We start from the raw sequence: 18,706 nt of genomic DNA, 5'->3' as shown, positions 1-18,706 counted from the left end.
GGGCCCCTCCCGGCCCTCCGCCCGCTGTGGCCTCTGCTCCTCACCCGGCAAATGGGCCGATGCCTCCAGGCCCTCCCGCTGGCCCTGAGAGCAAGAAGGGAGCCAGCACGCAGGTAAGGGCCTCAAAAGCCGACGGGGAGTGCTGTTGTGTTCGTTGCAGGTGGCGCGTCCCCAATCCAAGAGGGTGACCGAGAGGGTAACGTCGCTGCCACCTGCCCCCAGGGTCAGGCACAGCTCAGGTCCCTCCGCTGTGTCCCCGAGACCACAGTTCCAGGGGCCCCTTGTGCATATGTTTAGGTAAACGTTGAATAATCGCTTCATAATAAGGCAAAAGCTGATTATATTCATTTAATCTTTGTTAAAAGCATCACAAATGATTTATTGATTTTTAAAAAGGAAAAATAAGAAAGAATTTTTCGCATCTTTGTTATGTGCATATACCAAGTATGGGCCTAGCCCGGTCGAATGAAGCGTTAGCTGCCCACCGCAGACCACACCTTATCCCCAGGCGCCTGCGTACACCTGCACAGCAAATATGCAGAACCTCGAACGTACAACCAGATCATCCACAGACCTACACGCTGATCTATATGGTTATGGGGATGGACAAGTGTAAGGTTTTGTCAGATGCCACCTTATTCCCGGGCTCTTGGGTCCACACACTCAAAATACTCTTAATAGAAATAACAAAATACAAGAAAAACACAAATAACTAAGGGAAACAAACAAAAAAAACCACCCAAAAAAACCCCCAAAAAACCCAACCCAAACAGCAGAGAGAATGAAGTCGAGTGGTCAAGGAAGGTCCAAGGGGTGGTGACCCGCAGGCACTGGTGAGCTGGGGGGCGGGGGCCGTGTCCAGGGGGACTCCGTGCTGACCTTGACCTTGGACCTGGATGGTGCGGACAGGTGTCTGATCCTGTGTGTCTGATGCTCATGGGGCAGGCCGGGTTGGGGGGTGGACGGCAGGATGCAGGGCTCCCTGTTGTCTTTGGAGACTGCAGATGGGCTGAGGGGAGGTCGTGGCAAAGGTCCAGAGAATCCCCACATCTTCCCATGCTGACCTCACAGCAATGACCCCGGGTCCTTGGGCCCTAGCCCTTCCCCAGGAGGGGATTGAGAAGGGCCTAGAGGGTGTCCTCTGGGGTGGCACCCAGGAACCCCAGCTGCTGAGAAGGGGCCCTGGGGAGAAGGAGGCCTCCACCGCCTGGTGTGTGGGCGCAGTGACCCCTTCCCTCCCTGTGGTCTCCGAGTCCCTATTTGTGACACAGAGATGGAGGGCCTCCTGTGTGCAGGCGGGCGGCTGTGGGTGTGAGGGTTCGGCCCTGGGCCTCCCCTCCTGCAGGCGCCACCTTCCTTTCCTAGGGGAGGTGGGTTAATGCCCCTGGGCTTCATTCTGGACTCGCCAGCAGCCAGTGAGCTCCTGGCCTGGGCTCTGCTGTGCCCACCTCCTAGGGAATGGCCCTGGGCCATGGGGAGCCCTGCCTGGAGGGGACAGGAGGAGGAGTGGAGGGAGGGAGGGGAGAAGGAGGGAGGAAGGGAGGGGAAGGTTTCAAGGCAAAAGGTGAACATCTCCCCCGTATATTCGCAGGTGTAGACTTGGGCTAGCGTCCCTGATTCTAGGCATCTGTGACTGAGCTGAACCAGCGCACCAGGGAGCAGAGGGCTGGTCCCTGGGGCACCTCTGCTACTGCCCTGCTGTGTGACTTTGGGAAAGTCACTCCCTCTCTGGACTTCGGTTTCTCCACCTTCAGAATGAGGGGTACACTCCTGGATGACCCTCTGGTTCTGCCACCTGAAACCACTGCTGGTCCCTGGGCTCCCACCTGGGTTCCTCACAACCACACGGTGAGGGAGCTCGGAACCCTGGGCGTAGGGCCCGCCCGGAGGAGGAGACCTTGGCGGGTGGGTGGGGAGCCTGGGGAGCACACTGTCCGCTGGCTATTGGCACGAGGGGCGGCCCTGGGTCCCTGTGGTCCAAGGGCCACCGGGGACAAAGCTGGGACAGCGCTGGCTGCTCTGAGTCCCCGGGAGACTGCGGAGCCCAGAGAGGCAGAGGAGCAGTGCTGGGCCCTCCGGAAGGGGTCCCGAGAAGGGGGCTCTGAGAAAGCAACACAGGTGCCTACTGCCTGGAAAGGGGTGCACACCCCCAAAATGCAAGCAGCTGCCTAGAGAGGTATTTACAACATCTGCAGTTTACAAACAGGCGGACAGTGGGAGGGAGGCCTGGGGCAGGGCTGGGGCAGGTCCCAGAGGGCGAGGGCGGCTGCAGAGGGAGGCCATGCAGGTAGGAGCCGCCCTCCCAGGGCTGATGAGGAGGAAAGCAGGCCCCCCGAGCCCCTGTGCGGGGACAGGGCCCACGGTGCAGTGACGGGCAGCCCGGGCAGGCTCACCGCCATCTCCAGGGCGGCCGGGCCTCGGGCTGGGGCGACAGGGTGACGGGCAAGGGTGGAGCAGCCAGGGCAGCCAGGCAGGGGCCAGAGGCAGAGAAGCGCCCAGAGTCGGGGTGGGGGCAGCGGGTGGTGCCAAAGGCCTGGTGTCCAGGGGGTTGGGGGGTCCACAGGGCCCCCCCCGTGCGTCTCGTGGGCTGGGCGAGCGTGAGCTGAAGAGAGGGGACAACTGTCACCGTGTGTGGGGACAGCTGGAGGAGGTGGCGCTTCCGCAGGTCTCTGAGGGGACGCGGGTCCAGGCACCGGCGCCTCCGGGGATGAGACGGCGCAGAGGAGAGTGTCCCGGGCGCGGGCCTCCGGGGACATCAGCTCACCAGGTAGCTGTGCATCTCTCGGGAGTTGATACTCAGGACCACGCCGGAGTGGTTCCCTGGGAAACAGACACACGCCTGAGCACCGGCCCCCACTGCGGGGGCGCCCCGACACAGGGTGGCCTCAGGGGCGCCCCGTGGCCAGCATGCGGTGGGCACCGAGGTTCCTGCAGCCGCGCGGGGGGTGCCTGAGCCGGGGGCGGGCGGGGTTGAGTCTCTCCGTCTCCTGGATGCGAGACAGCGTGGCTCTCCCTGTGCAGCCCTGTGTGGACCCCGGGGGGCCCCTGGAGGTGAGGCCCAGGCCACCCACTGACCTGCAGAGGGGCAGCCGGGGCAGCGGCAGCAGGGGGCTGCGGATACACTGCGGGCCCAAGGGGCAGCGGGTGCTGCAGGGCATGGTGTGGGGAGGGCTGGGCGGCAGGAGACAGAGGGGGCCCAGGTCTTAGCTGGGGGTCCTGGGTGGGGGATGCAGCAGGAGACCGGAGGACAGAGGCCTGGCCCCTTGGGAAGGGGCAGGGGCAGACCCAGAGGGGCCCTGGGAGAGGGCGGGGACACACCCGGAGGGCCCCTGAGAGGGGGCGGGGGCACACGGGGAGCTGCAGCCCACCTGGCCTCCCTCCACCTCACCCGCAGGGAGAGAGAGGCCCATGGCTGTGCAGCACCTGCCAGGTGGCCTGCGGGATGAGGACCCTGAGCCCGAATTCTGGGGGAGACCTTCACCAAGGCCCACCACCTTGTGGCCTCGGTGTTGCCACCTGTAATGTGGGCATCACAGCACTGCCCTCGAGACCCTGTGGGGATTATATGGGAAGACGCACCTGGTGCATCCTAAGTGCTCGATTAAAATAACCTGTTATTATTATGCTCCTATTGTGCTTGAGGAGCTCGACCACAGCAAATGGGTGCCAGAGGCTGGAGAGCAGAGCTCAGGTCATCCAGGGACACTCACGCCCTCTGTCCCGGCCTGAGGAGCCTTGGGTCCAGTCAGAGCCTCTGCAGCCACTGCTAGCACAAGGGGCTCTGACATCACCTGCGTGAAGGTGGGGACTGGCCACCTGGGAGGCGGCCTGGAGCCCCAAGCAGGGGAGAGTTGGGTGGAGGGGGCCTTTGGGGTGCACAGGGATACCCGCCCCCCGAGCCTGGGCTGCCGTGCAGGGTGAACACAGGCTTGCATCCGGCTCACAGCAGCTAAGTGACTTGGGCTGGCTGAGTGGCCACTCTGAACCTCAGATTTCTCTTCTGTCAAACAGCCTGTCTGCCGGCAGCCCCACAGCCCAGGCTGGGCGTGGAGCCGGTGTGCAGGACATCAGAGCTGTTACCATGTCCCAGGAAGGGGCAGAGGACCCAGGAACACAGCAGGGTCAGCACACGTGGGAGACAGTGGCCATGGTGCCACTGTCAGGGACCCCCGCTGAGATTGGGGGATTGCAGAATGGGTGGGGGTCATCTCCCCGGCCACCCCAGGGAGAAACTGAAGGGCACAGGCTTCAGGGTCTGGCTGGCCTGGGTTGGACTCAAGCTCAGCCACCTGGGGGCTGTGCTGACGGGGTGAATGCCTTCATGTCTCTGAACCTCACCTCCAACTACTGACAGAGCGTGGCCTCTGACTTCCGCCTCTCCCAGCTCTGAGGGTACACCAGGCACAGCAAGAGGGAGAACACAATAGTGAAACCCCACGGTGCCCCCGTGCCACTGTGCTGGCCTGGGACAGATGGGGGCTGAGGGCAGGGAGGGACGGAGGGCGTGGGCTCCAGGGTCCCAGTCCCAGCCCCTTGCCACCAGCCAGGTGACCTTGGGCCTCCTGGGCTTGCTAACCTGGAGTCACCACGAGGTGCTCACCCCCTGCAGCCAATCAGGGCCACAGCCCCGTCTGCACAGGCTCCGAGACCTGGGAAATCCCAGAAGCACCCGGAGCCTCAGTTTCCCTCTGGGACATGTCATGCTCCTCGTACATTGTGGCCCGGGCTCTCCCCACTGAGAGGTGGAGGCCGTGTTCCCTCCCCTAAAGATGGGCAGACCTTGTGGTTGCCTCGACCGATGGAGCAAGACACAAGTGACAGAGTGAAGGGCGACACGGCGGTCCCCTGGCTGGCTGACTCTCTAGTTGCTCTAGAACGTGGCCACCGCACTGTGCGGGAGCCCCAGCCACAGAGAGAGGCCACGGCAGGCGTTGGGGGCCAGCCCCAGCTGAGGGCACAGCCGACTGCTGAGTCAACTGCCCACGGCCGCGCAAGGAAGCCCCGAGGGGACCCGCGCCGTGGGAGACGTGGGTGAGGAGCGCCAGGTGGGGTGCGGCCCAGCCAGCAGTGTGAGCGGGGATGGTGGCCCAGCGTGCGGGGTATGCAGTGCGGCCGGGGTGCCCCGCATGGTCAGGAGCCGGGGACCGCAGGTACAAGAGCGTGTCGTAGACCGTGAAGTGTGGTGCGCAGGTGCTTATGTCCGTGTGCACCAGCTCACAAACCATCATTTCCAGTGAACAGGACGGCTGGGGGCGTGGAGGGTCACTGGGGAGAGACCCCCAACATCCTGAGAACAGAGCTTCCCCGGACAAACAGCCTCCCCCAGGGGGCTGGGCGGGGGGCCGGGGTACGGCCAGACATGGTGCCCGGTGTCCCCAGGCCTGTGATTTCAGCTCCGGTCACCCCGTCGTCAGATGGAGGGGACACGGCACCACCGTCTGCCTGGCCCCGGGTCCTGTGCACTTAGCTGGCCAGAGGCGGCCAGGCGGGGACCCACAGGAGGGTGGGGAGGGGGGTTTTCAGGGCGGGCGTTACCTAGAGTCTGCGAGTCGAGATCATCATCTATAAACTCCTCACCCTGGATGACGCTCTGGACGCCCTGGCTGTGGCTCACGGGGCTCGTCATTTCCTGCTCCTTCTCGTTGTGCATCTGGGCGTACACGGTCCTCCCGGGGCGTTTCCTGCGGGGCAGAGGTGGGGCTCAGGGCACTGGCCAGGCCTCTGGGCCCGGACCGCTCCTGGCTCTCCTCTGCTGCCCCGTCTCTGCTCCAAACCCACCTCCTCTGGGAAGCCCTCCCTCCTGTGAGCCCCCGAGGCCCTGGGCTTCCCTCCCGATGCCTCGTTCGTCTGGGTGAAACCCGGAAGGTCCCTGAGAAGGAGTGGGCTTTCTCGGACGCGGCCCACCAGGCCCAGCCAGTTCTGCACCTTCAGGCCTGTGGGCTGGGCCAGACTAGTTCTGTCCCCTGCGGGTGACTGAGGGTGACCCATGTCACCTCCAGGATGGAACACGGAGAGAATGACTTGGAGCCTCCAGAACTCACTTCCCTCTGCTGCAGCTCCTGCATCCCGAAAAGGCCCTGCCCCGAGTGGCAACGAGAAGCTAGCCCTCCCAGCTCCAGGGCACAGCACGAGGGAGAGATCGGCCCTTGGTGGCTGTGAGCCTCTAAGCCGTTGGGGCTGTTTGTTACGGCGGCTGAGCCCAGCCCACGCTGCCTGCTACACCACCAGCAACTGACGCAGCTCCCTGGAGCCCCCGGCCTTCGGGCCATTTTAGACCCTAGGGCCTCAGGACCAGCGGGGCATTTCTCTGCTGCCCAGCCTGTCTGCTGGGCTCGCCTTCCCCGTGTGACTCAGCACCCTGGGGGTGCACACTCGCCCCCAAACTGTGCTCTGCTGTTTCCAAGGAGACCCCTCCTGCCGTCATAAGCATGATTAGTGACAACCCTGGACGTGCCAGGTGGCAGACCAGCACTTACACCACCCGCCCTGTTCGGGGCACCCTCTGGGCTGACTCAGGCTCCTCCCCATCCTCCTCCTCCCTCTCCCCTCCGCCACCAGGTGCAGGGCTGTGGTTTCCTTCTGGACCTTTTACACCATGTGCCATCACATGGCCATCACCTGGAGCAGTTTAGGGAACTGCAATCTGGCCCCTCAGGGGGTCTGCGGAACACTGTCAAAGAGGACAGGATTCCATCCCTCTGTGGCCTCGAGCAGCCAACCCTGCCTTGGACAAAGCCCAGGTGACACCCGTGTCCAGACTGATGTCCAAGGGGGCAGAGAAATGGTGGGGGGCGGGGATGCTTCCAACCCTGCCCCAAGTCAGAGAAGCACCTCACCCGCTCTGCCCTGCAGCCTGACATGCACAGCCCATCCACCCCAGCCCGGCCCCAGCCCATCTGTCCCCTTTTACAGGTGAGGAAGCTGAGGCTGGGGACGGGGAGCTGCCGAGCCGCTCAGGGGCAGGGCAGGAGCTTGGTCCGGGCCCTGTGCTGGGCCGTCCCTCGGTCTGGATGGGCTTGCCCTCGGGGTGAAGGGTGCTCCAGGACAGAGTCACAGAGACCCGGACGGGCAGAGATGGCTGGAAGCCCCTCCTTTCTTGTTTAATCTCTGCCAATACACGGGACGCGGGGCTCCCATGCACACTAGCACGGTAGGGGAGGGGCTGGCAGGACTCGTGCCCTTAACACCCCCGGGGCGGGGACCAGCACGCTCATTCCACAGTTCAGGAGACTGAGGCTCTAACTTGGCAAGACCACACCCCCCGGCCGGTCTCTGTGGGAACCTGAGTGTTGGAATGGCAGGGGACAATGAGGAGGGAGTGGGGTGGGGAGCAGGGACGCCCCTTCACTGAGGGTGGGGTGCCTGGGTGCCTCTGGGTAATACCGGGCCCTCCCCTGCCGTATGTGTGGAGCTCAGCCCGATACCCATGTGCATGGTGCAGGGACAGGAGGAGATAGCAGAGCCTTGAGGCTGGGGATGACTCTTCAAGTGGAGACACGGGGACCCCTGCCTCAATCAGGATTAAGTTGTCAGCATCTGGGGACTCCTGGGTGGCTCAGCAGTTGAGCATCTGCCTTCAGCTCAGGCGGTGGTCCCAGGGTCCAGGGATCGAGTCCCACATCGGGCTCCCCGCAGGGAGCCTGCTTCTCCCTCTGCCTGTGTCTCTGCCTTTCTCTCTCTCTCTCTCTGTGTCTCTCATGAATAAATAAAATCTTTAAAAAAAAAAAAGTTAGCAGCCGTCCACATGGCCGACGCAAAGGTGCTCCAGAAATGCCGAGGAGGCAGAGGGGACATGCACCTGCCTCGCTAAGGGTCAAGTGCATCTGTCATCCATCGAAAGACCTGGCTGCTCAGGGGGCCCAGCAGGGGCCTTGGCCGGCGAGGGAGCCTCTCTGTGCCACCGGGAGCGAACACCTGGACTTAGTCCTGGTAGCTCTGTCAACACCAGCTTCGACCTGGTGCTGTTTCGGGGTCAGAAGGGGCCCTGGCTTCAGCACCAGAAATCTGGGTCTCAGGTCCACTTCCCACCTCTGACACACCCCAGTCTCCACGTGGCCTCCCTCGCAGGCAGGGTGGGGTGGAGGGAGATAAGGCTGGGACGCTGGTGGGTCGCAAAGTGGGAGTTGCAGGGGCCATGGGGTCTTGAGCGGCCTTCTCCACCTGCCTTGCAGGACTGGGGCCACTGGGAACCCAGCGTGGGCCTAGACCAGTGCCCTCCCCTGGCTGGGAAGCCGCTGCCCAAGGCCCGACCTTGCGCCCTGCCTGCCCCAGCGGCCAGGGAGCCTTGCCTTTTGAACTTGTAGAGGATGAACGCGCCCACCGCGAAGAGTCCGATGACCAAGAGGACCGCCACTGCCCAGTAGCCACCAGTGCCTCCCAGCCTCTGAGAATCTGCAAGCAAAGCAGCTGGAGGTCAGCGGGGCGCCACCCGTCCCCAGCCCTGGTCTCCTTGGACAGGAAGGCGTTTCACACGGTCTGGCAGGTCCTCGGGTGTGGCTGAGGGGCCTGGGAAGCCTCGGGGAACCTCAGCGCCCAGGACTCCCGCTGTGACACACGGGCCCTGGGCTGCCTTCCAGAAGGTGGACAGAATGCCTGTGTGCACTTCTGCTGGCGTGCGGCGAGCCTGCCACATTTCGCGATGGGCACCATGTCTCTACAGAGCACAGAGAAGCTGCTCAGCTGCTGCGAACATTCTTGCCCAAAATAGGAAAGGTCACACGTGTGACCCAGAGAGGACAGTCTCACGGCGGGGGTGGGGGCCGAGGTCATCGAGACCCTGAATGTGTAAATTAAAGCCAGAGCTCCGTGTTGCATCCACGCAGGGAGCGAGGCTCCTGGGTCTGACCTGGTCGTAATCAGAGGCGACCACCCAGCCAGGAGGGGCTGTCTGCCCCCGGCCACCCTGCTAATGGTGTCACCTGGGGGGCAGGATGCACACCCACCCTACCCTGCAGGGGCGAGCCCACACCTGGCCCCTCACCTGTGTCTGTGTCCCTCATGGACACCAGGACTCGGACCCCGCCCCGCAGAAGGAAGCTGATCTTCTGTGCCTTCAGCACCTGCTGGATGGCCATGAGTCTCTGCAAGCAGGAAGGGGAGAGTCAGGAGGGTCCTCCAGAACCCCCGGAGGGAGCAGGGAGCTGGGCAGACGTCTGCTCTGACTCTCCAGAGCCAAGGGGTTGGAGGGGCACTCCGTGGGTCTCAGTCTCTTCATCTGTAAAACGGGAATACTTGCCCACCAGCCAACTTGCACCGAGAACCTATGATGGGACACAAAGGTGACCCACTTGGGCCTAAGGGCTCCCCTTTTGGTTGGGACCACAGGGTGTGGTGAAGCTGGGGAACCCAGGGTGCTCCAGGAGGCCCTGGCCCTGGCCGTGGTCCAGGAAGGCTTCTCAGAGGAAGACCAAGGACAAGACAGGTGACCCAAGAGGGAGTGACCCCACCCATGAGGGATCACTGTCCCAGGAGCTGGTGTTGCTGGATCACGGGGTGGGAAATGTGGGGGCTTTGCCGTTTCGTGGAGGGAGCTCTCCTGGTGCTCAGAGGGGAACCAGCTGCCCCTGTGAACGCTCGGGGGTCATCCTTCCACAGGGCGGGTGTAGAGGTGGTGGGCAAGGGGGCCTCCCCTTCTGGGGAGCCTTGAGTGGGACACTCCCGGGGCCAAACTCAGCCTCCAAGCACAGCATTTTAGCACCTGGTGTGCCCTGGGGACGCGGGGGCCGTGTCAGGGAGTGAGACGTCAAGCCACAGCAGCCCTGGCTCTGAAGGGTCCCGGGAGGCACGTGGCCTGGAGAAGATGCATCTCAGTTTCGAGGGTCAACATGAGGCTTCAAAGGAACACGTTGCAAGATGCCTCGAGCCTGCGCCCAGCGCCCAGCCAGGGCCAGTGGCCACCGCGCTGCCCGTGGCCAGGACAGTCCTGTGATTATTCACCGGCCTCGGGCACGTGGCTTACTCTCAGTGCTCAGGGCACCGGGGCCGGGGGTACCTGTGCCTCCTCTGCCTCCTTCCAAATCTCTCCTAAGTGCCCACCCCTGACAACTGCAGCATTAGCTGGTCTGCTCGTCAACTTGGGGGCGGGATGGATGGGGGTGCTCCCAAGTGAGGGAGGTCCCCGGGGCCGGCCGTGCCTTCCCCATGCTGTGCTGAGCCTCTGTAGTCAGCTCCCCATCTGAGAAGTGGGTACAGTCACTCTCAAGCCTCTGCTGTCCCAGCCCCGGAGACGCTGCATCGGCAGGGGCCAGGGGCTTGGCAGGCCTGGGCGCCCCCAGGTGCGGATGTGGAGGAGGAAGCCCTCGGGGAAATGCTGGGGGTCAGGCCCACATGGTCACGGGTCTGCGGGAGGCAGCCTGGGCGAGGCGTGGAGCGTGGCCCTGCAGCCAGGGCGGCCGTCGGCTCCATGTCCCCTCCATCCGACCTGATGCTCACCCCACGGAGCGCCTCTTCCCTCGCCCGTGGAACGAGGCGCCACCACCCGCCCCATGGGTGCCGAGGCCTGTGTCACACCCCGCTCAGCACCGCTCAGCCACCCACACGGCCTCCGAGAGCGCCTGCCCCGTGACTTGGGGGCAGCTGAGCTTCCATTCATCTTTTCTTGAGATAACAGGTACTTTCTTCAAGTGTTCGTTCCTCAGCTGTCAGGATACGTGCAGCTGACCACTATCTGTTTCCAGAACGTTTTCATCATCCCTTAGGAAACCTGGTGTGGGCCAGAACTCCCCGGCCCCTGGCAACCACCTCCGCCTTCTGCCTTCTGCCTCTGCGCATTGGCCTATTCTGGGTGTTTCCCCCAAATGTGGTCACGCTGCAGGTGGCCTCTATGACCAGCTTCCCTCCCTCCGCATCTTGCTTGCAGGGTTCATGCAAGTGGTAGCAGGTGTCGGAGCGCCCTTCCTCTTCATGGCCGAGCACGATTCCGCGTGTGCGTGGATGCATCCTGCTCATCCCCCCACCCCCACCCACTGATGCACGTGTGACTCCCACCACCTCTGGGCCACCGTGAACATCTGTGTGCACATGCATGCGGTTCTGCCCACTGCGTGCCCAGGGGCGGGGCTGCCTCCCCATTTGGGGACCTGCTGACGGCTGTGCATGGGGGGTTCCCCCGTTTCTGCATCAACCCCAGCTGCCGTCTGCTTCGGGAAGAGTTACAGCCACCCCAGGGGGTGTGAGGCGGCTCCGACGTACTTCGGGTCCCCATCCCAGGCCCCCCCACGCGGCGGGTCCGCTCCACCAGATGAGGGCTATTATTATTTGGAAGTTGTTCTGCACCGTGAAGACTTGCTAATGGGATGGGGGTTGATTTCTGCTCTGTCCTGACCCCACGCCCTGGGAGCTCTCGGCCCTCACGCTTAGCTTGGCTCCGGGGTGAGCAGCTCCAGCCCCAGAACAGGAAAGGAGGTGGGCACGTCCCCCAGGGCTGCGGTCTGGCCCCGGTGCCCTTGTGCCTCCCCAGTGCCTCAAACAGTGACCTTGGAGGCCACCGGAGCCCCAGGAGGTGTGGCCACAGATGGAGGAGGACTGTGTGGGGCAGTGATCGGTGAGAAATGGGCCTTCACGTGGTGATGAGCCCCTGAGACCACTGGGCCGCCAAACCCTCAGCCAGCCCTGCAGGGAGGACAGGAGATACCTTGTCGCTTGTGAGGCTCCTCTTCCTCGTAGGTGTGGGAGGGGGCGGGAGCACGTGCAGGTCGGCCAGGGTGGGCAGTCCCGGCTTTACAACGGTCACCAGCAGCTCCTCGGGGACGCTGGTCTCCTGCGGGGACACATAAAGGCCACTCTGATCTGCTTGCCTTCTCTGTTCCGGCCCTGCACCAGGGCCCCCAGGACACCCCCTCCCCGCTCTAGGCCCGTCCAGGTCCTGGCCATCTGTCCTGCGAGCTATCCCTGACCCCTACACATCATGGGATGGCCCCAGGACCCTGTAGCATCATGTTCCACCTCCTACCGCCCTCCTGGTCCCTCACTCCTGAGATCTGCCTCCCCCCAGGCTGGGCCTGCCCCCTCCAGTCCACTCCTTGCACTGTGGCTGGGTGCAGGGGAGCAGGCCCCTCTCTGGCTAATGTCCTCCCGGCTGTCAGAGTTCCTGACCCTACAACTCCTTCAACCCACAAAGCCCAGCATACACGGGTCCTCGGCCTCCTGAAAATCCCACTCCAAGCACTTTCATGCAGCAAACTCCTATTCACCCTTCAATGCCCAGGCCAGTATCTGCAGCATTACTGCTGGGCTGAAGGGAGTCATGGCCAGAACAGGCCTCGGCCTCTGACAGCCTTGGATGACTCTCGAGGGCTGGTCTTCTTCTCACTGCAGGACTAAGGCCCTGAGTGTCCTCTGCCCCCAGGAGCACTGCCTGTCTGTGCTCTGAGTTCCCCGAGGGCAGCAGGCAGATGCACTCATCTCTGCCTCCAGTGTCCAGCCCAGAAGAGAAACTCCGTGAAGAAATAAGAATCACATTAAGGAGACTGTGGGCCCTCAGAGAAACTGTGTCCTGGGCACACAACTGGTGCTCACTCGATGTGCATGGACGATGCCAGCCTGTCCCTCCCCTGCAAGCTGGCGCTGCAGCCACGTGTCCCCTAGAGCCAGGGCAGCAGATCCTCCAAGCACCAGGGGTGCCAGCCCAAGGCCAGGTCACAGAGACTGAGGCCGCCCACCCCGCCCTGGAGGTCTGGCCCCTCCCCTCCCCCTCTGCCCCCCTCCCCTCCTCCGGGGCACACGCCCACAGGTGCTGGGAGGCTCTGGCGCTGGCCGGCCGGGAGCACCTTGGAGAGCAGCCGGGTCACCACCAGGCCCACGTCCTCTCTCCACTCAGGGGTGTTGGGATTGTGCGCATCCAGGTCCTTGGAAAACCGCAGAGGCACCACCTGAAATTGGTCTGAAAAGAGGCAGAGACGGGAGAGCCGGTCAGTCCTGGGCAGCGTGGCTCTGCCCCCACAGGAGGCCACCCAGCCCAGATGGCCCGGGACAGCCCTGCGGTCGGGCCCCGTGGTCCACTTTTGGAAAACAAGAGTCCTCCTTGTGCCAGTGGCTGGGCAGGGCCCACCTCACTGACTGGCACCTAGTAAACGACCATGACAACGCTGCTGACAACCATGATGATGAACACACTGGTGCCCACCAGGGAGGGAGGGCCTGGCACACGCACCATGAGATCTGCCCCATGCACTCTCAAGGATGTGCATACTCCATCCCCCAGGGATCCACGGACTTCAATGGGCTGGTCTCCCCACCAGAGTAAGAGTCCCGCAAGGGCAGAGACCCCACATTTCCCTCACGTGTCCTGGGGTTCCCAGTTCAGAGGCCCACTCCAGAGCCACTGGTGGTGGTGAGCAGGCCCTGCAGCTGGCAGGCTCAGAGCTCATTGTACTCTGTCCATGTTCCTCCCAGGTTTCTCACTTGTGAAATGAGGGGAGGCTTTGCAGGGATGAGCGACCAGAGGGCTTTTGTGACCAGAGAACTCGGTGTCTCACAGCAGGGGAGGTGGTGATTATTTCCAAGTTCTGGGCTTAGACCCCTGTGCACACATGTTTGTGAACAAAGGAACAGCCAAAGGCAGGCCTGCTGAATATTTGACTGATGGCCGCTGTCCACAGGAGAGGCTGTTCTCAAAGCAAACAGGTTTTATGGGTGTGATGGGGCCAACAGCATGCTGGGCGGGAGCGGGTGTCTTCCATCCTTAGGATTCGATTCATTTCCTATGGTAAATGTCCCCTGTGAAGGAGCTGGGGGCCCCAGTGAGCGCCAGGAAACAGGATGCAGATTCAGAAGGAGTCTCAACAAAGGCTGTTAGGGGCTCAGCTGACAGGCGTTGTGGGAGGGGTCGGGCTCCAGGGAGACATCGCTGGGTGACCCTGACAAGTGCCTAGCCGCCCCCTCGTCTGTGCCATGTGAGGCCCACGGGTGCTACAGGACACAAGGACGCACCCATGCTCATGTCACAGAGAGGGGAACTGAGGCCAGAGAAGCCGGGGAGCGTCAGAGCCATGCTCACTGACTCCTCTCTCTAGCCTGCGGCTGCCTGCATCACCAGGGTGTCTGCGGCTTATGCTCCCTGCATCACTCGAACCCGAGGCTCCTGTGAGGGATGAGACATGCTGCGTGACCCAGGGAGGGGACTCACCCAGCACGCGGACCACCTTGGAGTCCTGTAGCACTGAGTTCCCACAGGCCGCCTGCACCGTCACACGCACGTCCCCCGTGTCTGCAAACCGCGTGGTCACGGAGTTCTCCAAGGACAGCAACGGCTGTGGGGGCCGGAGCAGGGGTCAGGGCCAGGGTGGCGGGCGGTCCCCACGCAGGACAGCGGCCCATCCGCTGCCCAGGGCCTCACTGAGCACGCTCACTATCCCTGCCCTGGCCACAACACGGGGCAGCACCGGGGGCACGGGAGCCCCCCCCGAGCCAGCAGCTCTAAGGCAGTCCAGCCTGGACCCAGCACCCCAGTGTCCCCTTCTTCCAGGACCTGCCCGAAGAGCTGGGCTGCAGGTAGCTGAGTTGTGATTCAAACCCAGAGCCTAGTGCCTTCCTCACCCTCCCCATTCCAGAGAAACACAATCTGGGGCCTCCTGCTCCTCCCCACTGGGCCCTGTGTCTGGGCCTTCAGGCGCTGTTGGGGTCTTTCTGCTTGGGGTGCAGCCCACTGAACGAGCGAAGGATGGCCCTCTGTGGGTCCCCAGGGTGCCTGGGCTCAGACCCTCCAGCCCTCCCAGCAGCTACCATCTGTGGCTCCCCATTGCTTACAGAGTATGACCCAGGGCACTGGGTGGGGCTTCTGACATCAGGTCCAGCCCCAGAGGTCCCCTTCTCCATGAAGCCTTCCCTGACCACACCAACACCCAGACTAGAAATGGCCTGATCATCCCTGGAGCTCACGACACCTCCCCTGTCCCCTTCTCGTGACATGTATCACAACTCAGGTCACCTGATTTGCTCACATCACTGTCCCCAGGAAAAGGCAGGGTCTGGTGCACTTTGTCCCATGTCCGCCAGACTCAGACCCAGCCAGGGACCCGAGCAGATGCTCAGCAAGAAAGGCCGGCGTGTGCGTGCCCCGATGCCACAGTGTCATACGCTGTGTCCTTCTGCCCAGGCCCCGGGGCAGCGCCCTGCCGCCCACTCCCACCCGGGGGCCAGTGTACCTGCAGGCTGCGGCCGATCCACCAGTAGAAGACGGTGAGGTTGGGGTTCAGAGGCAGCAGCACGGCCGTGAGGTTCACCTCCTGGTTGATGCCAACGACAGGAACCACTTCGAGGTGGAGCGCCTGCAGGGGGGCTGCGGGGGCCCGGGAAAGGCCCGGCTTAGAGGACGTCGGGGCGCTGGCCACCTCCGAGGGGGCTCGTTGGTCCCCGCCAACTGCATCACTTCCCCAGCCTCGCCGGCAGCCCCACCTAGAGCTCTCGGGCTCGCCCTCCGAGGCCTGGGGTCCTGTGGCAGCCCTGGGGGTCTCCCGCACTTCCCCGAAGACTGGGTTCTCTCTGCCCCAGGGGGTGGCTCGTGGCCTCAGAGGGGTGACAGACTTACAGTTGACGTGGATGAAGAGCACGGCCTCGTCGTGGCCCGCCACGTTCTCCGCCCTGACGGACACGCGGTAGACGCCGGGGCTCTCGTAGCGGTGCCGGATGGGCTCCTCGGTCAACGTGAGGTTCACGTACACGGCCTTGAAGCCGTCCCCCAGGTCCACCTGGTACTTGGTGGTCAGGACATCACCCTGCAGGAAATAGCACGAGGCCACCGAGGAGTGACCGGAAGGCGGACGGGCCAGCAGCGAGCGGCTCAGGTGCTCGCTCTTCCCCCCAGAAGGCGTGGGCCCCGGGACCCCGGGAACCTGCCTCGCCCTTGGGGTTTCCGGCCCGGCAGGCAGGGCTGCGGGTGGCAGACAAGGCCCGGGAGCCGCAGAGATGCACGGGGGTGGCAGCAGGGCCCAGGCCCAGGCCACCTGGCTGCAGAGGGGAGCAGTCAGGGCAGCTCACAGGTGCAGGGAATCGGGGAAGGACACGGGAAGCAATATCCTTCCCGGCTTCACAGCGAGGAAGAGTCCTCATGCTGTACCTCCCCGGCCCCATCGCTCCTTCCTGCCACCTGTCCCTGTGGGAACACCCCGGACCCCACTTCCTGGTGACCCAGAACAACACAGGAATAGTGCTGACCACTTAGAATCCTTTCATTCTGCACCTGCTGAGCCTTAAAACCCGAGGAGAGTCCTTTCCCATGAATCGTGCTCACTTAACTTGCCCCACAATTACGGGGACTGGGTGATCAGTGTCTGTGCCCCCAGGTCCACGTCCCCCAGGAGCTCAGAAGGTGGCCTTCACTGGAAATAGGGTCTTTGCAGAAGCGATTGGTTACGATGTGGTCACGTCAGAGCAGGATGGGTTCCCATCCAGGGGAGGGGGCTTGGGACACAGAAGAGACGGCCATGTGACGACAGGTGGAGACCATGGCGACACAGTCCTGAGCCAAGAGACCCTCCTCCCACCCCTCGGAGCCGCCGGTGGGAGCCAAGCTCTGCTGACGCCTTAATTTCAGACTTCCAGCCTCCGAAACTGGGAGAGAAGCACGTGCTGCTTTATGCCTGTAGCACGTGGTCACTGGTGACAACAGCTTACTCCCGTGGCATTCTACGGTCCCCATGCGCTGGGCTAGAGCCCGGGGACTGCCGGACTCACCATCCAGTGCTCCTGTGGAGCAGCCCCTTGGAGGGCCCTGCTGCTTCAAGGAGTACGTGGCGCCACAGCACCCCTGGGGACCCCGAGCTCCTGCCTGTGGGCCACTCGCTGGTGCTCGCTGAACTATTTAAACACTTCGCTCGGTTAAGATAACTTGTCATTTCTCCCCCTGGTCAGAAAGGAGTCCAGTGGCCACGCCGACAAGCAGCAAACACGAGAGTGGAGAAGAGATCTGTCACCGTCACCCCACCCCGGCATCCGCCTTGCTCTGTGTGCTGCCGAGCACTTTAAGAAGACGTGGACATCTTATTCTGAGACCACCACCAGCTCGCGTGGATGTGTAGGGACCGAGGCAGAGATCCCGTGTGTCCCGCACCGCATGCCCGGTGCTGACACCTGCCGGAAACCAGAACGGGCCAACTAGGATACAGACATGGACACCGCTGGGGGGCAGGGCCACCGAGCCAGCGCTGCCATCACACCCCTGACACCCTGGCAGCCACCCATCCATCCGTTTCTGCAACTTTGTCCTCTCACGAATGTCCTATAAATGGAGCTCGACAGCACAGAGTCACTGGGGTTGCCTTTTTCTCATTCAGTTTAATTCTCCGGAGACTCACCCAGGTTGTGGCTCGTAGCAGGAATCTGCTCCTTTTCACGGGGAGTAGTGTCCCAAGCTGTGGCTGCACCACTGTCCAAGCAGACACCCCTCCGAGGACATCCCGGTGTTCCCGGTTCCCAGCATTTCTGCAATAAGCTGTGGTGGGCGCTCGCGGGCAGGGTTCCGTGTGGACACAAGTCTGCATTCCTCCGAGACAAAACACCCAGGAGTGCACTTGCTGGTTGTGTGTTTAGTTTTTTGAGAAACTGCCCAAGGGTTTTCCAGAGTGGCGGTACCATCTCATCCTCCCAGCAGCCGTGTAGGAGGGGTCCGGCTTCTCCACATCCTCACCGGTGCTTGGTCGGGTCGCTGTTTCTTACTTTGGCCATCTCATAGGTGTGCAGTGACACCTCACTGGGGTTGGATTCCCATTTCCCTAATGGCCAGTGAGGCTGAACGACTGCCTATGCTCAATGGTCACCTGCTTGTTGTCTGAGATGAACCGTCCCTGTGTCCTTTACCTGTTTCCTAACCAGGTGTTTTCTTTCTGCTCTTGACGTGTCCTGGGTACCAGTGGTCACTGGATGTGTGCTGGGTAAATATTTTCTTCATGGCTTGCTTCTCACCTTCTGCAGGGGGTCTCCCTCAGAGCTCAAGCGTCCCACCTGGATAAAGTCCGATTTGCCAAATTTCCTTTATGGATGATGCTTTTGGTGTCTACACACGCCTGGCCTGGCCCTAGGTTGGCATATTTTCTATCTTTTTCCTGGATGATTGATAGTTTTCTACTTTTTTAAAAAAGATTTTATTTATTTATTCATGAGACACAGAAAGAGGCAGAGACACAGGCAGAGGGAGAAGCAGGCTCCCTGCAGGGAGCCAGATGTGGGACTCCATCCGAGGGCCCTGGGATCACGCCCTGGGCCGAAGGCAGGGGCTAAACCGCTGAGCCACCCAGGTGCCCCAATAGTTTTCTACATTGACCTCTGTGGACCTCTGGGGTCCATTCTGAGTCCATCTGTTACCAGGTGCGAGGTTCCTGCCGAAGCTCATTATTATCGGCGCTCCATCCCTCCACTGGGATGCTTTGGCTCCCGTGTCAGGATCAGCTGCACATTTCTGTGTGGCTCTATTTCTGGGCTCTCTATCAGCCCTTATTTTTAATTCTTAGATACTCACAGAACTTGGCCCCCGCCCCAGATCCAGCACTTTCCACACGCAGCTTGGCCCCTGAGTGAGGGTGGGTGTGACTTGTGTGTCAGTGTGCAGATGCGTGAGTGGCTACAAGGGTGTGAACACGTGGCGAGAGTGTGCCCGAGCCCCTGTGTTGGTGTATGAGCGTGTGAGTGTGCGCCCATGTGTGCATGTCCACCCCAACAGGGCTCCCACACTCTCCCGACCTCTACAAGGAAGCCAGCGGCCTCTTCCACACAG

General features: G+C 62.4%; 1 protein-coding gene across 1 annotated transcript in view; it reads right to left on the bottom strand.

The window, feature by feature from the left end:
- Positions 1-333: 333 nt before the first annotated feature.
- SORCS2 (sortilin related VPS10 domain containing receptor 2) overlaps positions 334-18,706 on the bottom strand; it is a 459,489-nt gene continuing 441,116 nt past the window's right edge. Inside the window, exons 19-27 of the mRNA XM_077875105.1 lie at positions 15,527-15,713; positions 15,144-15,277; positions 14,126-14,249; positions 12,768-12,880; positions 11,633-11,758; positions 8,981-9,080; positions 8,289-8,391; positions 5,578-5,681; positions 334-2,820 (exon numbers count right to left, since the gene is read on the bottom strand). Of these exons, the coding sequence (XP_077731231.1) occupies positions 2,756-2,820; positions 5,578-5,681; positions 8,289-8,391; positions 8,981-9,080; positions 11,633-11,758; positions 12,768-12,880; positions 14,126-14,249; positions 15,144-15,277; positions 15,527-15,713 (1,056 nt within the window). The 3' untranslated portion in view covers positions 334-2,755. The remainder of the gene's footprint in view (positions 2,821-5,577; positions 5,682-8,288; positions 8,392-8,980; positions 9,081-11,632; positions 11,759-12,767; positions 12,881-14,125; positions 14,250-15,143; positions 15,278-15,526; positions 15,714-18,706) is intronic.

This window comes from Canis aureus, chromosome 2 (assembly GCF_053574225.1).
Source record: "Canis aureus isolate CA01 chromosome 2, VMU_Caureus_v.1.0, whole genome shotgun sequence".
In the NCBI taxonomy this organism is placed as follows: domain Eukaryota; kingdom Metazoa; phylum Chordata; class Mammalia; order Carnivora; family Canidae; genus Canis; species Canis aureus.
Note: the sequence above shows the minus strand (reverse complement) of the source record. Positions and strands in the feature narration are given on the sequence as shown.